The sequence below is a fragment of the Rhipicephalus sanguineus genome, chromosome 5 (genome assembly GCF_013339695.2).
Source record: "Rhipicephalus sanguineus isolate Rsan-2018 chromosome 5, BIME_Rsan_1.4, whole genome shotgun sequence".
In the NCBI taxonomy this organism is placed as follows: domain Eukaryota; kingdom Metazoa; phylum Arthropoda; class Arachnida; order Ixodida; family Ixodidae; genus Rhipicephalus; species Rhipicephalus sanguineus.
In genome coordinates, this window is record NC_051180.1 from 116,786,965 (window position 1) to 116,810,102 (window position 23,138).

The 23,138-nt window shown below is 45.9% G+C and overlaps 1 protein-coding gene across 1 annotated transcript in view; it reads left to right on the forward strand.

Annotated features, from left to right (window-relative positions):
• Positions 1 to 23,138, forward strand: part of LOC119394179 (uncharacterized) — a 75,873-nt gene that overhangs the window by 28,830 nt on the left and 23,905 nt on the right. Inside the window, exons 2-6 of the mRNA XM_037661442.2 lie at positions 13,254 to 13,409; positions 16,700 to 16,782; positions 17,427 to 17,538; positions 18,389 to 18,508; positions 22,910 to 23,021. Coding sequence (XP_037517370.1) covers positions 13,254 to 13,409; positions 16,700 to 16,782; positions 17,427 to 17,538; positions 18,389 to 18,508; positions 22,910 to 23,021 — 583 coding nt within the window. The remainder of the gene's footprint in view (positions 1 to 13,253; positions 13,410 to 16,699; positions 16,783 to 17,426; positions 17,539 to 18,388; positions 18,509 to 22,909; positions 23,022 to 23,138) is intronic.

The window sequence follows — 23,138 nt, forward strand, 5'->3', positions numbered from 1 at the left end:
CAAACACCGAAAAGTGAAGCAGGCGCGCGCTTGTTAACTCAGCCGGGAAAGTCACCAGTCTTTTTACCGGCTGCTTGGTGGTTCGGCGAAGGTACTGAGCACAAGATTGCGGTACGGAAGATGGGGCGATGCCTGCCGCAGATGCCGCGCAGACTCGCTGCTGGAGTATGCGCCATCAACAAATAGTGTAAACCTCGTATAAAGTTTGGTATAGTAACTTTATTTTCTCTCCTTGCATTTCGTGTATTGTCCTATCGTCTCTTGTTCTTTTTTTTTTGTTTTTGCGGAACCGAACTTACAAGCTCTGATAATGAGCAAGGCACACAAGACACGTATCCGCAATGGATGGTGGACCATGCATCAACTTGTGCAATCAGTTTGTGTCGTTTTGTCCATTAGATAATCCATTTGGCAAACGCTTGTAGTATCTTGCTTCACCAATGTAAATCTTTCAACATTTACACTTCAATGTGTTCGCGCGTTTTCCCTCTTCTTCAACTGATCGTGTACCTTACATTTTACGATGAACGGTACTTCTAAAATTTTGACGCGGGCATCTTCAGCACCGATCACTTAAGCGCGCGCAAACAAGGACAAAGGGAGGTGACGACAACACAAGCGCTTACTTCCAACTGACATTTATTTACGAAAATGCATAATATGAACTCATTTTTTCATGACGTGACAAAATCGTACTGTTGATATTACGTGAACGTGCTGGGAAACTGTGTTTCTTTCGACGACAAGATAATGGAAGGTGCGCTTACGCATGACTGACCCGCCTTCGCAATCAAATCCGCCTCTGTTATCTCCCTCACATTTTAGCTTCTATTTCTAGCTACCACCCTACACATCATACAATGGTTTACAAGGCCTACCATTCTTCAACCCATACTCATGACAATTCACCGAAAGATCGCCATCACGATAGTTTCCCACCTTCCTCTTGTGTTCCACGAGTCTTTGGTTCAGACACCTACCAGTCTGACCGATGTAGCTGAAGCCGCATGATAATGGGACCTCGTATACTACTTCTGATACACACGGTACAAGTGGGTCCCGATGCTTGATATTGCATGGCTCTTTCTTTTTCCTAAAAGGGTTCGTCATTTGGCAAAGGCGTTCTAGATTCTCAGGAGCAGAAAACACCACTCTGATTCTGTTCCAGTTGGCAATCTTCTTTAGGCGGTGAGATGTGTTATGCATGTACGGAATGACAACGGTACGAATTCTGTTTCCTTCTTGAGGCTGATTTCCGTTTCCTGATTGTTTCTTCAGCTTGCCCTCAGCTATACAGATACAAGAACACCGTCTGCTGAACTCAGTCGTTCAACCTGGTTTCCGAAACTGGTTGCCAGAGAATGAACACATGATTTCTTTAGGGCGCTGTCTAAGCACTGTCCAGCTATTGCTCTTTTGGCAAGTTTCGAATGGGACGAATGAAACGGTAACAGTGGTTTACATGCGCGTGGATGATATTCCCAGCACACATGTTTCTCAGTGAGCATAAGTTTTAAATCTAGAAACTGTATAACACCACCTTCTGGAACTTCATGCGTCAATTTCAAAGGATTACAACATTCACTAAAAATACTGAGAAGCCGGTTAACAGCGTCTGGAAAAACCTGACCACACCCTTCCATTAAAATAAAAAAAAAAATCATCCACGTGTCGAAACACGTTTACATGCTTAAAAAAACTTTAAGGCGCTGAACACCTTGTCGTCACCTCCCTTTGTCCTTGTTTGCGCGCGCTTAAGTGATTGGTGACGGAAAACCAACTAGCCCAAAAATCAGTGCTCCTTGGGCATCTTCAGACCCGTTTTATTTTGCTGCCTGAGTCAAGCGATATTCGTATCCGTACAACATTTATTTATTTATTTATTTATTTATTTATTTATTTATTTATTTATTTATTTATTTATTTATTTATTTCACAGCTTCGCACGTATGTGCACCTGGGCTCAAGTTTAGTGCAGAGACCAAAACCGAAGCACCGATTGCCCTGCGATGTCATACTTTTAGCTCGTCCGTTACGTTCGCTGTCCTTCATTCACGTCAGTCATGCAGTATATATTCTACGTTTTATACGGCGTCTCCCAAAGTGCGGCCACGAGCTTGGATCGATAACAGCGACGATTGTTCCAAGTTATTGTCCAAACGCGTGCGGTTCCCTTGTCGTCATTAGAGCCGTTCCCGTCTGCAGCAAAACGATAGCACCGGGGGCTGTGTGTTGCTCTCGTGCATGTGGCTCGGTTGCTCCTGAAAGCCACGTGCACGCGTGCGGGATCTCATTACTGGAGTTTGTTGCGGCTGAAGCTGCAACTTTCCTTTCGTGAAGCTCTTATAAACTTTCATCCGCACTTTGTACGTCTCGCTATGTGATCTACATGTTTTATCTACAGAACAAGTTCTCTACAGTCATTGGCGTGCGCAGGGTCCACCCCCCCTCCCCCGGCCCCTGTGTGCGCGCGCCTATGTTTACAGTATGTTTACAGTCACAACCGCTAAACGTAGTTGCGCCATATATGGGCTCGACTGTTTCCCCTTTGGCTTTGGTTTCGTTGTTAGTAAAGGCGTTCCGTCTGGAGCAAAAAACTACGGCAACGGCGGTTGTGCGTTACAGTCGTGCTAAGACTGCGCGCATGTGGTCCGGTGACTCCTGAAAGCCACGTGCACGCGGGATCGTATAACGAGTCTGTTGCAACCGGAGCTGTATAACAGCGTCACTTTCGCTTCCTGCTAGGGCTCTTACAAAGGGCCTTGCGTAGAGAAAAGCGCGGCCATCTGTTGCCTCGTCCACGTTTTGACTTTCTTCTCTTCTCAAAGCACAACGTATAGCGTACGTGTGTGCGTTTTTCAAGGCGCTGGAGGCGCACGATTTTTGACGTCACGCACGTATATATACGTGCTGGGTTAGGGTGTATGGTGGTGCTTGTTACGGGTGGTCTCAGCAGCAAACGATAGCAGAAAAGCGAGACATAAAGTCGTTCACAAGGCGTACGACTGAGAACGACGGTACAATCGACTGAGAATAAGAAAAGGAAGATGGCTTTCGCCTTCGAGTCGTCTTAGGCGAATGCATCATAAGAGACCGTGTGACGTTTAAGTACTACAACCAAAGTAAAACGAGTTTTCTGATGCTCATAAGGCAAAAGACAGCGCACACTTTGCGAAGACGGACATAAGGAACATGTGGCCTATATATATAGGCGCTGACTAACAACTGAAGTTTTATTGTTCATACGCCGCGGTAAATAACAACAGGTATCAACAGCAACAATAATAAAGGAGCCACAAAATGAGCAAGGCCTGATAGATGTGCATTCCAAGCAGTGAACACGAGGGAATAAAAAATTGAGCGAGTTGGTATTGATTCATACTTAGGACTGTCCAGCGCTCACAAAAAGGGGCAAGGGACAGAAGAAGCACACAGGACAAGCGCTGGTCCTGTGTGCTTGTCTTGTGTGCTTCTTCTGTCCCTTGTCCCTTTTTGTGAGTGCTGCACAGTCCCAAGTATGAACACGAGGGAACTATGATTGTCCGGCCCCCGGTAGGAAAGCTAATTCTTTATCTAGGGGTACTGACGCATGCAGTTGTCCTTTAGGTTCGCGATTTTCTGGGCCTCCGTGTTATCTCGAGTCATTTTACCGCCAGACCTGCGCAGCGCGCTCGTGCTGCTGAACTGAGGCGAGCATTCACAATCTCGGCAGTGCATACCCAGATGGACCGCAATTCGCACTGTCACATTATACTTAATTGTGCTCTAATAACGTTTTATTGAGGCATCTGCCTGTTTGACCCACGTATGTGCGGCCACAGGACAAGAGGATGTCATAAACGACGCCTTCAGCGCAAGCCACGAACTGATCGGACAGACCTATATATGTATACGGCCCATCTGATTTACCAGTTTGCACAGGCTTGACAAGCGATCCGGAGCTAAACAAAGAGAACGTGTATCCCACTTCCACTGACCATCTTTCTCAGGTTGCACGCAGGGAATGACCGCAATCTTCTTGTCCTTGTATCTTATGTGTGTCTCTTTCATACTCAGCATGGTCTCCGCCACTGAGGATAAGAGAGATCTGATATCCAGCCTGTATCCAGCCTCACCTTCTGGTGCATATAGCTTGCTCTTCCGTACAAACCGCAAGCCGGCTCTTTCCAAATCACCGCGTGTGCCTGCGAAAGGAAAGTATATACTATGCATACGACATCAGCATCCGCATCCGCTCCCCATGCACAGCAGAGAGACAGACACGGCAGCAGCCGAGCGTGTCGGCATGGATGACTCGCCGTTGACGTCAGCTGCCGCCGTCAAATTAGGAGGAAAGGAGAGAAAGATTGGATCAAGTCGGCGCGGAGCACGTATTCATGCCCGCGTGCTGTTCGGTGCCCGGAAACGCGTCCGTATACAGCGTATTACTGCCAATTTCGACGGGCGAGGTGCGGCCGCCACGCGACCTTGTTCCACGCCGCAGAACGGGTGCGCGCAATTTCTTGGCACCCGGGCACCGCCACTTGTGTGAGGCCCCGTTGGTCCATTATACACAGCGGAGAGCCGAATGCGGATACCTTTTCCCTGTTCTTTATAGGAGATGAAAAGAATGGCACTATCTTCTGCAGCCCTTGCGGGAGCACGGCTCAGAGCCAATTCCGCGCACTCAGTGGCTGACGCGTGCTCGAGGTGTTTTTTGTTGTTCGAGGAGAGGGAATGATAGGTCGCGCGAGCTTCGTGTGGTTTTCTCGCCTGTTTGCGGACATGTACAATCAGGGCAGGAAATGACCTTACAAAGGAAACAATAACAACAAGCATTATCTATTGGATTGCTATATAACTTGATATATTACTCAGCATCTGTTTTTCCTGTGGTACTTACATATTCTGCAATTGTTTTTTTTTATTTTGTTCTGTTTCTTTTTAGCGATACGTCCTCCCCACAAACTATGTACTCCCCTCCATAGGTCGGCAAAAAATGTGGAGCTCACTCAGACTCACTCACGAAACATATCTTACCCTTAGGGCTCACTCGGACTCAGACTCACTATAATGTTTCTCAACCGGACTCACTCGGACTCAGACTCACCAAAATATAATTCACTCGAACTCACTCAGACTCAGACTCACTGCTCGATCTGAGTCTGAGTGAGTCTGAGTGAGTCGACTCATGAGTCCACCAGCCTATAATTAGCCTTTTTCTACCATAATGTCAATGCTCTTCAACGCCAATATCTCGCATAATCGGTGCGCTACTTAGCCCCTTTTGATCTCGTACCTTCAAATACGAGTTATCTGAGTTTGTAGTTCAATAAGGACCTTTTTATTGAAAGAGATGACTCACACGAGATATTTTTATCAGTAACTTCCCGTGAAAAAGTTTGCGGGGGGGTCAAGGCACCTCCTCCCCCTCTCCCTCCTCATCTCACGCCTCTGATCAATAAATATTGAGCTGACGTATGAACGGTAGCGCGTTCAAGTATGCGGGACTACACGTGAGTATAAACGTTAGCCAACATAAGACTGATAGTAATGCTGAAGTTGAGTAGACAGGACCATAGGTCGGCAAAAAATGTGGAGCTCATTCAGACTCACTCATGCAATATATTTTGCCCTTAGGGCTCACTCGGACTCAGACTCACCAAAATTTTCCTTAACCGGACTCACTCGGACTCAGACTCACCAAAATTTTTCCCAACCGAACTCACTCGGACTCAGACTCACAAAACTTTTACTCACTCGGACTCACTCAGACTCAGACTCACGTCTCGATATGAGTCTGAGTGAGTCTGAGTGAGTCGACTCATGAGTGAGTTTGCCGACCTATGCTCCCCTCCCATAGGGGCCCCTAGAGGTATACCGAATAAATAAATAAATAAGTAAATAAGTAAGGTCGTAGCTGGATAAATGGCTGAAGGCCACGTCTGCTTCTTCTTCTTCTTTCTTTTTTTTTTCTTGGCAAGCGAAATAAAAGTCGTGCAGAGCTGCAGTTAATCAACGCGCGCCGAACCCTCGACACGCAGGAGGGCGCCCTGCAGCACGTCGTCTTCTAATTAGCGAAGCTTTTCCCGTGTGGTGCGAACAAAAGGCCGTTGCAAAATAATTATCCTATCGAGATACGAGAAGTATTTTGATTAAATACAGGACTGCATTTCAATTGAGTATGCGGTTTTTCTTCAATACATACGGATCCGAGTGGCAGCTGATCTCTCGACTCTATATCAGCCCTTTTACAGAACGCACTTTCACGTCACGAAATGCTTGTCGGACTGTGTGTATATAGTCCGTTTTACATTATGACAAACGGCACCACTGCGCCTACTAGTACTAATGTGGTTCTGGAGGAGGGAGAGGGAATGATCTTCTGGAGCACGGCTCACCGCGCCAACGCTTCCCCCTCCTCCTTTTCCCCTCTCCCGGTCTTGCTCCCCCACCCACCCAAACGCCCAGACTCTCGGCGTCGTCAGTCCGGCCACATCGCGTGGCCATATGTGTGCGTGGATCAGGGCACAGAAGTGCGCGGACCGGCGGACGCCGCCTCCCTTTCCCCACCAATAACGGTATACGACGCGTCGTACCGTGTTTATAGAGGTACTACCATCACGCCTGAGTGGAGCGCGAACGCGAGAGTTTTCGCTATGGTGGCAGGATTTTGTCTTGGGGGGTGCAAACCCGTGTTGCATCGCGGTTGGGGGAGGGGGGGGGGGGGACACTGGTGTAGTTTGGGTGGGGGGCAGAGTTGCCAGCTTCTTTTTTCGCCTTGTCGCGTTTTTTGGGGCTTATTTGCATTTTTCCAGAAAATATTAATTTAGCGGTCATCACGTTAACCAATAGCGCGTTTGTCATTAACTAATAGCGCGTTTGTCCATACGTTGGGGGAATCAACAAGTGAAGTTGCACTGGCAAACGTGCATTCAACTGAATGGAGACTACTGTGGAGACAATGTTAAAAGTAAATACGTACTTTCATATATAGTTGCGCATGTTTTCGCTGTACAAAATAATTAAAGTGATTTTTATAATTAAGGTGATTTTTTTTCTACTCCCCTTCGTATTTGAGTGATTTTTTTATTATAATTCAAAATATTTTCACTAATGGGAAAATTAAATTTCCGCTTCTTTCGGGCTTATTTTGTGATGATTATTTGCTTGTTAGCTCGGTAGGATCTGGCAACTCTGGCGGGGGGCAACTGCTGGTGTGGCTTGAGGGGGGGGGGGGGGCTGTGCCCCTTTTGCACCCCCCTGCCGACGCCCATGCTGCCACGTGACATCCTCCTTTCTCATCAGTCAGTCAGCTATTGCTTTATTGGGCAATGTCCAAAAGTAAAAACATAAGAAGCTGTAGAAGCGTGAACCGTTGGGCTAGTTGACAAGACATTTCTAGGATGAAGAGCGGAAAAATTGTCGATGAATAACACACCGAAGAAATGAAAGAAGGGAACCTTGAGGGCCCGTTTCTTTGTGTCAAACACTGAAGAAAGGAACACAGGACTCAAAGGAAAGACGCTCAACGAGGGAGAAATCGGCGGGGGACACGGGGGGGATTGCGGATCACGTGACCGCGAAGTCACGGATGAGTCCCCCCCCCCCCTTGCGACTCCTCGGAGGAGACGGGGACCTTTTCCCCGACAGGACAAACGATCCCCCGGCGGTGGGGGATATGGCGGAATTTCGGGCTCTTGTTTGGCCACGTTGTTGCACTTGCTCCTGTAGAGAGCGGCAGTGGGTGTCCAGTCTGCAGCTGCGTGGTCAAACTAGAGTGTACTCTAGTCAAACGGGTGGTGCAAGCCACCAGAGTAGTCTAATAACACTGGTCTCCCCCTTCGTTCGCCTCGTCCGTGTGAGTGGGGGAAATTTGTGGAGACTTCTCCTCGCGAGCTGACGTCACCAGGGGCGTAGCAACACCCAGTCTAGAGGGTGTTGGGCGTAGCCAGAAATTTTTTTCGGGGGGGGGGGGGGTTCAACCATACTTTATGTATGTTCGTGCGTTCGTTTGTATGCGTGCGTGTATATATACGCAAGCAAAACTGAAAAATTTCGGGGGGGTTTGAACCCCCCCAACCCCCCGCCCCCCCTTGGCTACGCCCCTGGACGTCACTGCTCCGCCTTTATCCCCCGAGGATTTGTCCCCCGTCTGAATACCCCGCACGGCAGCCGTGCGTGCGCAAGAACCAGTGCACCTCTCACGAGAACGTGCAAAGTAAAAGCAAACTGTAATAAATAAATAAATTGATCATAACATGTCGAGAAGTGAACTAAACAAAATGTTAAGTAGGCACTAGCAGACTTTATTTTGGCGGTGTAAGGTGTGAACAGAGGTAACAAACACGGTTATAGAATGGGTGACGTAGAGAGACGAAAGAGAAGCACATTTCGACAAAATAGCCTTTTCGGCTAGTAACCGTAGCCTTTTCAGCCTCATACACTCCACGAGAAAACAAATGCCGACGGGGTATTTACACTTCCCTTTCCGTGTTCCCCAGTGCGTGGTGTGGGAAGTATTCGTAGCGGAAGAGGTAAGGGGGGTGGGGGAGGGGAGAGAGGGTGAGATGTTGCGTGAGTTGCTCCGCCGGCGCGACTCGTTCACAGACGATTACCCTTGCACATATGTAGAGCACACTGAGCGCGCCCGGTTGTGTACGCCGCGATATTTCGAGTAACTGAGCAAGCGTAAGTGGTGTTCTACTTTGTTTTCTTCCGGTTCCTGCGTCATTCCGGTATTATAGTGTAGCTCTATGCGGCGCATGATTAGCGCTTCGTTTCGCTCGAGAATACAACAGAGAATTCACTTCATTTTCGGGCATCCTCTTCTATTTTGAAAGCGTAACCACAGAAAAAAAAGAAAAAGGAAGGGTAATGTTATACAAAAGCTGGAAGTGTTATGTTGATTTAAAACAAAAAATTACAACATCTCCCGCTAAAGGGGACCATGAGGCGATGCAAAGCAGCGTTTCGGCACGTCGAGCCCGCGTTTTATCCGTGGCAATTTCCCGCCGACGTTGCCGTTTGCGCTGGGCTTCCCTAGGCCAGAGCTCGAGGTCCGCTTGCCGACGTTTACGTTGCGCTTCGGCGCGTCGAGCCTTCCGCTGCTCCACCCGCTGCTCCGCAATCTCGGCAGGCGTTAAGGTATTACTGCAACTGGCGCCGACGTTGACGTTGGAACTCATGACTGAGCCGCAGTGACTGAGCCGCGTGTGTACGACCTAATGCGAGCCTTTTATCTAAACGAGGAGGCGGAGTGGAGAGGGGGAGTGGAGAAGAGGTGTGTGGAGAGGGTTGCGCATGCGCAGTAAGGGTGGTCACGCCGCACACCGGATTGAACTCCGCCCATAAGATGCTTCGCATCTAAAAATTACGCTTACTTCACGAGGCGTAGAAGCTTGAATACCAAATTAACACTACGCGAAACAACTAAACACGTATACGCATGCCTTGGCGACAACATCTGTTGCCATTGTTGAACCAAGAGTTATTTCTCCGTGATCTCGCGGATTGTTTGTGCTGCCGTTTAAGTTAACTCCCTTCGATTGGTGCATTTTGCCGGACGTGGCGTGGAGATATCCATCCAGGTGTACGTTTGGGTCCGAGCCTACATGAAGCCTTGGGTTTTATGTACAACAACGGAAAGCTGAACACGCCCGCGAAAGAAATAAGAGACGGTTAGAGCATTGGTGGCAGAAAACTAGAGAGAAAGGACAAAAATAAATAGTGGGAAAAATAAGGCAATTCTGCCGTAAGGGGCAGAGTGTCGTACACGAAAAGCCCGGCGCCGGCGAGCGTATACAGAAATGCGGCCCCCGTGTAGGTGGCGCCATTCACCTGCGTACTTGTATGCGCCATTTCCCAATAACTGATTCTCTCTCGATCGCGGGCTTGTCGGAGATCAGCAGTTTCTGATATGGCAGTCTGGTCATTTATCGAGGTCACTTGTCAGTTTGACGTTTCCACATTTCATTGTTGCATTTAATCGTTTCACGCATGCTCGTCGTTGTTGCCTGTAGCAACTGAAGTGTTGCGCTGCTAAGCTCGTGGAGGAAGGTCCAATCCGCCTTTTTTTCACGATGCCACGGCGCATGCGCCCTTCCCCTAGCGGAAATGTCGCGAAACGCCTCTTGTATCAGTGGCTTTCGTTCTGGCGATAACGGGTTGTCCCTAGTGTCCCTAGATATCTAGGGACCTAGGTGTCCCGGTCCGCTACCAAAAGGGCAGCGGGCAGCGCAGGGAAATGTAAAAGGCGTATTCCCAGATGGAGCAAGGAAGCAGTTAGGATCACGACACGACTCATGCATCACGCAATGCGAAAAAAATGTTGTACGTCAGCCAAGCAGACGCAAAGCTTCGCTTGCCCCCATTTTCCCGATAAGAAAGGGCTCCTAAATATTTTCATCTGTCCCGAGATTGCCGTTAGACTGTACAGCGAGAACTACGGTATGTGTGACACCTCGCGTACTCCCTCCCTCCCCACGCACGCACTGCGGGGTACGCGACGACGATCAAACGTCGACGGCTACATCCGCTCCCGCTCCGGAGGTTCCCCCTCCTGGGCCCATCTCCCCCCGGCCATTGTTTCGGTTGACGTTTGGGCGTCTGCGACCGATGTCTTCTCTGTTTTCGTTCTCTCCTCCTCCACGGCCTGCGCGGGATCAGTATCGTCCTCTAAAGAGAAGTCGAGTGCGTCCCTCGATGTCCTGTGATACGCAAACGGCGATCCGCGCGGGCTCTCGCGTGTTGAGTCACGCTGTGCACGCGCCATATGCGAGGCACAGGTCACTTGTCAGTCGCGATGTGTGACACGTATGTCACTATTACGCGCAAGATGCTAATGGGTCTCCCGCTTGCGTGCCATCGCCGCGCTTGTTCTCGATTGCGTTACACCGGCTTGTTTTAACTTCCCCTCCTTTGTCTGCCAGAGTAGCTTCAGAACGAAGCTGTCTTAGTCTACCCTTTGCCGTCGTCGTCGTCGTCGTCGTAGTAGTAGTAGTAGTAGTAGTAGTAGTAGTAGTAGTAGTAGTAGTAGTAGTAGTAGTAGTAGTAGTAGTAGTGTCCAGGCAGGGTGGATAAAATACAACATTACATGAAGAAAAGCAAAACAGTGATGTAACTTAACCAATACTACGTTTGAAAAGGCGTGTTGTTCCAGTCATTAGTGGTGCATGGATTAAGAGTATCTGAATCGGTTAGTTCGGGCGAAATATGGGGCTAGTGCATTTTGGTGATGTTGGCGAGGAGGTCTGGTCATTAGTGGACTTCCATACATTGCGGGGCCGAGCGCTATAGTAACCGAGAAAGAAATTTGAGCCGTAAAATTTTTGGACGCGATTCAAATGTTGGAATATTATGAGACCTCATTAGTTCAGCTGTTGAGTGGATATATGTTGAAAATGGATAGACTGTCTGTAAAGCGTCATTTGCACACTACTTGTATCCGGCGTGCGTGCGTGGTTCTTAACACAATATATTAGTTTAGACTGATAACTTATACTCTTGAAACTTTAGTGTTATTAATTTCACCACCAAAATTGAGGTCGATAAGAGATGAGAAAATCAGTGTCAATAGTTTCACTTTCAAATTTACCGCCGAAATCTCTGCTGGTGACGTCACGGATTTCAAAGTGTTTTCCCGTATTTTGGCCACACTCACTGGCACCCTCAGAGGACAATCTACTTCATTTTTACCGTTTAGGAACTATGTAGGCCCTAGTAGACGCCTTCGAAATCTGTGACGTCACGGCGACTGGTGCGGCAACTTCAAGGTGGCAGCGCCACCCGTATTTTCCTTTCGCGCGTTTTCTCGCTTACCGAGCGTCTTCTCGCGGGATAAGAGTGCAACGTTGAAGATCTAGTAACGTTGGTAAGAGTGGTCATTTCCGTATTGTGAAACGGTAATTTATTATTACGAGAAAAATCGTTTTTCTCTTTCGTGTCCCTTTAACCTGGAATGTTCCTGCGGAGTTCTCTCGACTGGGTGCAGCTGGCGTTCTTCTTGTGTGTATGCAGCTGCATTCGAGGGGAAGCTAATTGCCCCGGCATCGTTAAGAAGAGAGCCTCGTTAGCGAGCCGGGCAACGTGAAGAATGTTCGTATAATGACGGTCACCGTATCCCCCCCCCCCCCCCCCCCAATCTTACGTTTCTGGAACCGCGTTGATTAGTTTTCGAAATTGGCGTTTTTGTTATGTTGGTTTCCATCACAGCGCGTAAACGAGAGTCTCTTGGATAAGTCGCTGTTTATATTGGCACGGCCCCGCGGTTCCTGTTTCGTGCAGCGATATACGTACGTTAACTAACCCGGTTTGTGTGACCGTATACCGATTCAGATATGTGCTGTTGCTGTTAGTGCCACTTCGTACTCTTTGGGTACCATATTAAGCTGGGTCTTGTACTCCTCTAAAGCATCAATGAGATTGAATGCAAGCACACTCACTGTCTGGGAGTCGGGACTTTTAAAGTGACTCCAACCAAAATTTTATTATTTAGCTGTAGTCGCTGTCAAAGTCCAAATCAACTTTCTCAACCAGACAGGCAATTCTGTCGAAGTGTTTAGCTTCACTATATCGTGGAGCGAGCTAAAAAAAGTAGACGTTATAACTCTTCGAATAATTTCAGAAAGCTGTCATTGTTCTCATGCTCTGTGTCACGTACACTATCTCGGTGGCGTAGCCAGGGGGGCGGGGGGGGGGGGGGGGGCACACCGGGCCCGTGCCCCCCCCCCCCACCCCTCGAAATTTTTTTTTGCCATTTTACAGAGCACAAAATGACACTCAATCACATCTGCCTGCCCGAACCCACTTCAGATCAGGGAGGTGCCCCCCCCCCCCAAAAAAAAAAAAAAAAAAATCTGGCTACGCCCCTGCACTATCTGATAGTATTTGCTTCCCCGTCAGACAATTATCATATTACTTCACTAGCAGCCAGCGATTAAAATGTTATATATGTGAACCTTTTAGTGCGTTACTTGAAGTCGTAGCATTCAGATGCATCGGTGCTGACTGTGGGGTTAATTCCGGGAGCGTTCAGTCGCAGGTTCAGTGATCGCAGCTCTCGTACCGTAATTTCTGCTTCATAACCTGCACATATATCTTATTACGGTTTACAAACGGCAACAAGTCGGGCTTTGTGTGACCTGCGCGTGGTACTAAAACTGCTACGGCCGGCATTGTATGGGTTATAGTTTGCAGCTGCAAGGCACGACGCTTTCTAGAGGTGACAGCGCGGATTGAGACGTACGTGCTTTGTTTGCGTGTGTTTTGCGCAGAGGAGCACATCGTGATGACGCCCCGCAAGAAGGCGGAGGGTCAGACGACCATCAAGATGGAGCGGGTGGCTCGGCAGGCGCTCGACAAGGGCAACGTCATGCACGAAGCCGGAGGAGACCACCGTGGGATCGTCATCAACCGGCTCGCCAGCAGGGGTGCGTACGCGCTCTGTTGATGCACGCTTTTATCTTCTAGCGTTATGTATGTATAGCGCCCGAGTGGGCTCTTTGTACGTGCCGAAGATCTGAGCATCGCAGGTCAGGGCCTCGGACGATCTAAAACCGCGCTGGTCGTTAACTCGTCGTAGGCAGCACAACAGTTAGGTTTAGTCACCGTACGTTGCTCGGCGTTTGAGCGCTTTCTTTATGATGACATGTCTAAGGCACTATAAAGGAAACCTAAGAAGGATTTAGTAACGCAGTGTCTGACGTAAGCGCGAACATGACAGAAACTGGTTGGAACGTCCTTTTGTAAACTATTTAAAGGGACACTGAAGTGAAACAATGAATCGGTTTAGATTGACAAATTGTGCTCTGAGAACACTAATGTCGTTTATTTCACCGTCATAGATTTATTAATAGAGCAGAAAATCAATGTCAAAGCTTCATTTTTTACATTTCGCGCCGAAATCCCCGCGCGTGATGTCACGGATTTCAAAGCGTATTTCTCGTGTTTTGGCGACAATTGCTCGACGAAATTTCCTCAAACTTGGTATATTAAGTCTATGACCCATTCAGAGGACAATGTACTTCATTTTTACTGATTAGAAACTACGTAGGACCTAGTAAACGCCGTCAAAATCTATGACCTCACGGCTTTTCATGCGGGAATTTCACGGTGGCGTCTACACACGCAATTTCTTGTTGCGCGTTCTCTCTCTTACGCGTCTCCTCGCGGCAAGCGTGGTGATTTTGGAATTGTAAAAGGGTGATTCAAATATATGAGAAAATTTATTTTTCTCATATATATGTGTGAGGATCTTCCGAAATTTGAACTCGAAGTAGTCGAGCTGTAATAATAGACAAGTGAATGCGCGAGATCGGCGCGAACCCTATGAGAGAGCACTTGCGACGCAGTTTATTCTTGTTCACTCTCTCTTCAAGAACGACTCGAACTCTGGGCATCCATCTTGCCAAGTACGTCCCTACTGCTGCCGCCGTTGCATCACGTTGCGCCGCTTTGCGTCCTAGCTATGTGGAGCGCTTGGGGGCTGTCGCGTTTGACTTAGGGTTGGCTTTCTTTCATAGCTTCGACGCTTAGTGGCCGAGCACGACAAAAGAAAAACAGTAAGGGGTGCAGGGGACGTAAGTGGGGGGCGGACGGAAACTCAGTTTGTCACTTCTGTGCACATATGCCTTGTTCTGCGCCGAGTCCGAACTACCGTACTTATTCGAATCTAAGCCGATGCTTTTTTTCGAAAATACGATGTACGAAAGTGGGGGGGGGGGGGGGGGGGGGGGGGGGGGGCTTAGATTCGAGTACAATGATTAAGTTTTCTTTTTCTGGCCTTGCCAATTTCGGAGGTCGGCTTAGAATTGGTGCCGGCCTAGATTCGAGTAAATACGGTATATCCGAAGAGCTTATGTGCAAATACCAGACAGCAAGGCATATTCTTAGAGAAACTTTATGATAAAGTCATATTAAATGGAACAGTTTATCTGTGATCTGTGCGGATAAATAATTGTCTAGCGAAATAAACCAATAATTCAGGGTTTCTTCAATACACGCTTCAATATGCACTACCTTACTCTAGGCTACCAAAAGTTAAAAAAAAGAAAAAAAAAGAGGCGAAAGCCTCACGGGGTGGGGTTTTTGAAGTTAGCTTCGCCGCAACACACATCGCTGTACGGCGAAGCATATTAAGAGTGAAAAGGAGGCACGGTCACGGGGCCTGGGACATGTTATTTAATTATTCACGCGCGCACGCTCCGTCTCCGGCCACAGTACAGCACTGAGGTGCCTGATGAGTATACTGGCAAGTTTTCAAAGCTTTCTTTGGCTTGGCCATCTTGTGTGATTAGGAGTGTAATTACGAAAACATTATGTACATATTCAGGATCGAGGGTGCGGCTGGCCGTGCATAGCTGAAACATATACAGTCGAACCCGAATATATATCGAACCCGCTAAAAAACGGGAATCAGTTCGATATATCGTATAATTCGATATGAAACATTTAAAGAACTTTACGTATTTGGTGCGCAGGTTGGCTTCACGGAACTGCTTCAGGATAACGCAAGGAAGGCAGCCTAGGGCAACACACGGATATTTCTTCTCTCTTTTTTTTAGCTCTTATATTTGCGCGGTTTGTAGTTGGCGGTGGGGTTATATGCAAGGGCGGGTTGTGGGCGAAAAAGTGCGGTATCGATACAGCCCTCCTAATCACACCGCTAACTCTCACAAATGCATGCGAGAAAGTACCCTTCCGTGAGAAATAGCGAGCATTTTATGAGGGAAAGCCAACTTCTTGGGGCGTTTCGCATTTCCCGATGATCGGTATATCAATTGTTCCGGCTATTAAATGCGAATGCATTTCTTAGTCGGGCTATCTCAGGCATCTGGCGTTGTCCGCGCGCCGGCAGGTGTTACCTCTCCGCTCTCACTCCCTCTCCCATAGCAACAGCTGCGGACGCGCGCGCTTATCCTCGCCCTTAGCAACCGGAGCATGTGGTGCGAGAGAGTGTAGGAGAGGGTAGGTGCAGTGCTTCGCCGCTCCTTCTCTCGCCGTTCGCTCTCTCTCCTCCCTGCGCCCCACTCTCCCGTCCGCTCGCGCCTCGCTCTCGACCGTTCGCTGGCTGGGCGCCTCTCAAGAACATCCGTTAATGTGTGCTCGAGACGCCGCTGTGAAACGCCAACGGCGACCACAAGGCTGAGATGATGGCCGTCAGGTACAATGACAACACAAACAGGTGCTGATGAATGTGTAAATAAATGGTTACGGTACAAATCCTCGTCTCGTCATTAATTTACGCCATTAAAATTACTACGCCGTGTACTCTCGGCGCAAGAAATGCATTCGCATTTCCTCACGATTCCCTTCGGGGAGGTGGGGGCTTTTTTTTTTTGTTCGATGTAGCCGTAAACTTTGTTATGCATTGACGTTAAGGCACTGTCGTGTTCGGAAAGAGTTTGATATAAAGGATAATTCGATGTAGCCGAGTTCAAACCCGTCTATATCGACTATGCTACAACTCACTTCATCTGTGTTGTAGTTTGATTCTGTAAAGTGGCATTGGTAATTTGTTAACATTTAGCATTATTATAGAGCAGCTATGATGATATTTCTTTATGTATTAAATTTATTTTGTACTAATAATAATTATAACAACATTGAGCATTGCCTATGCCCAGAACTGACTGTAGTGGCAACTTCGTATGCAACTATACAAACTGATGTGAACTGATAGCTTTTATTGCAATGGTGCTTGATGTTCTTTTGTGCTTAGATGACGACGATGATGATTCACCGGAGATATCGCTGGAGTTCCGTGTGTTCCTCACCAACGTGGTGACTGAAGTCCACACACGAGTAAGCACATCACGACTTTCTTGCTTTTCTTTTGTTTTTCAAAACAGTGTATCGCTCCTTATAACAACATAATTTAAAATGATTTTACCACGTTGAGCATGCTCATGGCAACACCCAGCTTACACTAATAGAAAAAAAAAAAAGGCATCAACTAGCAATATACTAGCAACTAGCAACTAGCATCAACTAGCAATAGGCATCAACTAGCAATAATCAGGAGGTTGGCTTGCTTTTGCAACTAGCCAGCCTTTCTATGACCTTAACCTGTGTGATATGCTGGCCCAAATAATATCATCAGGTAACAGTTCATGAATGTATAGAACAGACCAGAACTTGAGTGCAGGTTGACTTATAGGCAGAGATATAAAGTATACAAATCAATTGGCATTAAATTCTTGCATTAATGTTGCTTTGTTGTAGAGTAAAATATTCTGATGATCAGAGAGCCAGAGAAAAATTTTTTCCTTGGGAAATATTCTGAGAGAAAGTACTTTACTTAATGTCCAATTTTTTCAGGAGTCTCAAATCAAGCATGCCGTGTGCTTGATCTGGGATGGCTGTGGTACATTTATTATTGATTTCATTCAGGTTGCAGAAATTTAACAGCAAAACAGAAAACACCAACGAACTTTTTTTCGTTACAGGAAAGCCGAGAGCTAAAGTTCTGGTTCAAGCCGGGAGTGACCAAGAATGACCAGCGCCACTCAGCCCAGGAATTCTTCAAGGAACTGGTCAGTCCCAGCGACTTTCCTAGAGGTGAGACTATGCACCAGAAAGACTTACCTGAAACGTTAATGCCGAGTTGTCCAGTATTTCAAACCAAAACCTGCTACGTTTCCCTAGAACTAGTAATGATTGGAATAAGCTTGCAAATGATATCGTATTGCATAACACACTGTCATTTCCCTCGTTTGTTATTGCATTGCAAAATTCGTTTTATTGTAATTATTGTGTTATGTTATTTTGTAAATTTATTGTAATAGCGTTTCAAACCATACTCTTGTATATCACATTGTAGTTATTCATTCATTGTACCTTGACTGTTTGTTGTAGTGCATATAGCTATTATCAAAGACTTTTCCCACCCTGAAATAATCTTTCAAATGAAAGATCGCAGTATTTATAAATAAATTAAAAAAGAAAACATTTTCTGTCAGCTGTGTCGTCCTTATTACTGATGTGTGTTGGCATATCCCATGCAATATTAAATTTTTCTCACAGCAGCCTGCCGTCACCTTATTTCGCTTTTTTTTTTCCACGAAACCCGTTTATAAAAATTATCGCGTATAACAATGGGATATTTGTAGCACTTGAATATTGTTATAAGCTGGTTCGACTTTGAAGACTATATGATTGGGTGCGTTGGTACAACATGATTAAGAGTGCATATCAGTGCAAATGACGAGAGGGGACAGAAGAGAACACACAGAAGCTTGGAAGTTGAGCGCTCCGTGTCCTCTCTTCTGTCCTCTCTTATCGTTTGCGCTGATATGCACTCTTAATCTGGTTTGACTGTAATTTGCTTCTCTGAATGAAAGCTGCTAAAACAGCTAAATTCGTATAAGCGGATGATTTCACAAATTTGTTTGGGATTTTTCATTCACAGATTATGTGGGCTTCATAAAGAAGATTATGAAGCTGATGCAGATCAAGTACGTCAACATGCGCAAGGTGGAGATTGAAATGCGTCAATTGGAGAACATTACTGAACCTCCCCGACGCCCCAGTAAGGTCCTTTTATTTTATTACTTGCTTTCTCTAGGTTAATTCACTAAAGCGATGGTGCCAATGGGGTTGAAGCCATGTTCGATTTCGTAGTTTTACCAAGTTCTCTATATGTTCACATTTGTGTACTGCATGCAGAATGTGCAGACTATTCAATGAAAATAGCTTTCCTGTGGAGACAGTATTACTTGCTGCTTCCCCGTGTTAGCTGAGAGATCATGTCAATTTGGTGTAGGCCTCGACAGCATTGTTTATAGGAAGTCTCTGTTTCATACCAAAAATGTGTTATTTCATCTAGGGCAGTAACCTGTACTTTCAAGGTTAACCTAAAATATTTTAGAACTGATTCAGAGGACTGCAACTGATGCGGCTACACACAGCAGCTCAAACGAGATGTCAAAAGTGGCCATACTGTGAAGGGGGTTAAGAAAGCATCCCGAAGAGTTGGGGCGCATTTCCCAAGGACTCCAACAAGGTTTATGCAAATGAAAGCCATGAAATTACATCTTATGCCAGTTGAGTCACTGGCAGCCTGACTTGCAGACCCTTGGCTTTCCCTGACTTTGGGGCAGGACTCTGAACTTCCAGACAGCATTTCCTCCCTGACGGAAGGAACCGTCAACTTCAGTCCTGACCACGTTCATCTTTTGCATCGAGAAGGTGGCGACCATACTTAGTATATACCTGCATCTTGGAGATGCTGCTTGACCGTCCTTTAGCATGTCTGCATTTGGGATACTTGACTTCACCGGCATGCCAACAATCCTACATTTTAATACAAATAGCCTGCAAATTGAGTGTCATACTAAACCTTTTTTGGACAAATGGTTGCGTAATATTGTTCTGGAAATGGTATATGTGGAAATGGAAATGTACCTGTTATAACGTTATATCGTTTATAACTGCAGATGATTGCATGGCTGGCAGTATCCTCTGTGGCTTCTGCTGACACTCACAGGTGTTACTGCGTCTATACATTATATGCAGTGATTGTCATGGTTCAGAGCACACTCCATCTGCACTTGTAAGAAATGTGTCGCGTATCACTAGTGCTGTGCTGCCGTAGCAGTGATGGCATGTTGACTTGTGAACTTGCAGTTATTGGCACATATAATACATGAAGTGACAGCGATACTGTTGAATAAGCCTTTTTGATTTGGCTGCAGATTCTGAATGAGCTCTTGGGAGTGCTGTGTGTAATATTGTATGAGTTCGCGTGGTATGAGTGCAACTAGCTCCTATGCACTTCCTAGTTGTTGCAAAATTTAAGAAAAAAAGTGCAGCAGTGGACGGAATTGTGCTCAGAGAGATAAGGAAGTATTTCCTTCTTATTATGGCAGTAAGCTATTTTACAACAGCACCATATGGTGACAGTGAAATGGAGGCCATTGATGCTTCTTTTTTTCAAAAGCAGCATTACAAGAGAAAGTCATTTGCAACATTTCCTGACAACTGTCTAGACACTATGCTCATTCTTCCATCCCTCATTTCACCTAGAGTGAATTGTATAACCAAAATGAAAGATAATTATGTCCAAGTGCCCTAAATCAATTCAAATAAACTGGCACTGTGTCGTGTTGCATGGTAGCTACCATGGACTTGCATGATGCCTTCACTGTGACAGTAGCATAGGGGGGAAAACTGTGAACTTTTACTAAACTAGTCCTTCATACAGTAAAAGAGACAAGCATGCTACAGGCAGCTTGTGCTGCTTCGTTAAATCAGATGAGCAAAACGCTACTGCACTCACTGAACTAGTGCAGAAAATACAGCCGAATCAAACACCCCATACTTTCCTAAGCACATAGAGAAAACATCACGAGTCGTGACACTCACAGTGAACAGTCTCAACGATAACATGAGCAACCATCAGTAGAAAGCACCAAGATTACTGTTGGCCATGTGTTCTCGTGCCACTGCTATTAGATCTGAGGCCACGGTTTAGAATATAACTTCTTGTCATGTGCTTTAATGTTTGCATAAGGGATACACTATAGCTGGTGCATTACCATTCAAATTTATGGATCAGTGTTCATTCAATTTGTTTCACGTACTCAAGGTTCAAGCAACTCCAGCTCAGGTGAGACTTGTCACTGGTGCAATAGAGGAGAAACAATGTAATATTGTAATGCTGAGTTTCTTTGCCTTGTTAATGTAGCTATCGTATTTTATTATCATTCATTGTCAATTTTCAATTCAATTCCAGTGCCATTATCTTATACTAGATGGGGTTTGAGGCAAAAAGTAGAAACTAGGATTAAGAAAGACACGAGGAAGCACACCTGTAGCTTGTTCTTTGCAGCTTTGGCTCTCAATCACGATTCCATTTTGCAACTTCAACATCTCCTATTCCCATAACAATTAGCCTGACTGCTGTATGTCAAACTCTCATTCCTTTACCTTAAGGCTTAACCCGCCATGGTGGCTCAGAGGCTGTTGCCGATCACGGTGCTGCAGGTTTTATTCCAAGTAATGGCAGCCACATTCCTGTACAGGCAGAATGCAGAAATGCTCGTATACTTCATTCGGGTGCGCATGAAAGATCGCGAGGTGGCTGAAACTATTCCAGGTTCCCTCCAATACGACAACCCACATAGCCCTAACATTGCTTTGGGATGTTTAACTGCATAATTTGGAATTTGTTTGAGCTCAATGCTTGCTTACATTATAGGCAGTTATGGGCACCTTCCTTTCTGTGCAGTGGCTTGTAAATGGCAGTACATGCTTGAGCATTATAAACCTGATTTGCTTACCTCCAACTCCTGCCACTTCATTCTGTTTTATGTTTAAAAGAGTATTCATTCTTCAGCTTTGATGCTTGAGATAAGAAAGAAAGTCGGGCGCTGTTCCATTATGCATTTAATACCCAAAGCAAGCATTATTTGAATTCAAAGGGACGTATTGCTTACAACTCTGCAGTTAACGACATATTTCTTCAATGTACGAACAAACTACTCCCTTGCATTGAAACCTTAATTAAACAGGTTACAGCACTCTTCTGTGAAGGATGTACCTTCCCTGGTTGCCCTTTACAAGTGACTTACAAACTGCATGACAGTAGTCTGTGTGCAGAGTAACAGAGTAACACACAAAGCTCAGCACTTGAAATTGTCTTTCTAGATCTCAGTTTGGTACCGATGCCTTTCTTTCTTTGTACATGATTGCGTGCTGATGCTTGACATGTTTGTCTCAATAAATACTGCTTGATGATTGCCAAGAGATTGACAGTTTTATCCCGCCATCACAGGAACATGCTTGGTTATGTATGCCCACCTTACAGGAATGTTGACGTTATGTGTACCTGCTTTTTCTAACCTTTGCATTGGCCTAACAGCACTGGCTATATATGCTTTGATTTTTATAGATTGCAGTGCCTAAAAATAAAACTTTCATGAAGGCTATTTCAGCCTTCGTGCAGCTTTTATGCTTTGAGCGCTGAAATATTTTACTGGCTTTACATTCATGATATGTATAGGTTTTAGATGCAATTACATTTTCCTTTTGCATTACGTAGTGCAATATCAGAGTTTACCAGTCAGAAACCACAACATATTTCAAGTACTTGCATATTGTATGCATTGTTTTGGCACTGTTTCCCGGTTGGTAGATTACTTTTGATCAATTGCTTTCTCTTAATCTGTACTGAGGCATTTCAGTGAACAGCAGACACAGGGTGGGCATTTCACTGCTTAACATAATATTACAGGTTTGATTGCCAGCCACAGCAGTCACATTTTAGGGAGGCTGCAATGTGAACTGTGTACTGAGATCTAAATGGTCACTAAGAATTTAAAATGATTGTAGTCATGTCATAGCCATGAGCTATGACATTTCTCACAACCCAGCTGTAGCTTTGGGATCTAAAACAGCATCAATCAATCAATTTCAAAGCACCATCTTTCTTTACGGAAGTCTTGATTTTCATTCCGTGCTAAGTTTAAAAATTTATCAACTCCCAAAGCCATTTGTCTGTAAAATCTTTGTCATAGCATCGGCGTGCTCCGATACTGAGAAAGCTAGTTGACTGGCCATATAGGCATCTTTTGTTTTAAAATCAAGCCGGCAGCCACTATCATAACGATGCCAAAAGTGTTTCATACTTTAACTTTCAATTATTTTTCATTTTTAGATTTTGGAAAGTACAGAAAACATATTTAGTAGTGACTAGTAGGGGTAATATAGTATGCTATTTTATGCCGTGAAAACATTTTACAAGACGAACTGGCACAGTAAAGAAATGCGATTACAATTGCTAGATAGCTAACACAGATTAAACAAATGTTTGCAACAATGAAAAAGCATTGGGCTATGCTGTTTGCAGCATCTGCAGTGCGTTCTGGTAGGCTCCACAACCGAACAACAATGAGGTCAGTTGTGAAACCGAATGGTGCTTCACTTTCAGTGTCTCTGGATGACAGCACACTTGAGGCCAAGATGGAGCTCACTCAAGAGAAAGTCCTGGAGATTATTGAGTCGGCTTATCCCAACCCTGTCTCCCTTGCCGATCTCTCCAAGTGAGTGCACTTATCTTGCGCGCAACTTCACTTGTCAACAAAGCAACGCAAGCTGCTGAGACTGTTCTGAAACATGCCATTCACACTGCAATTTGCGTTCACGAGATTAAAATACAT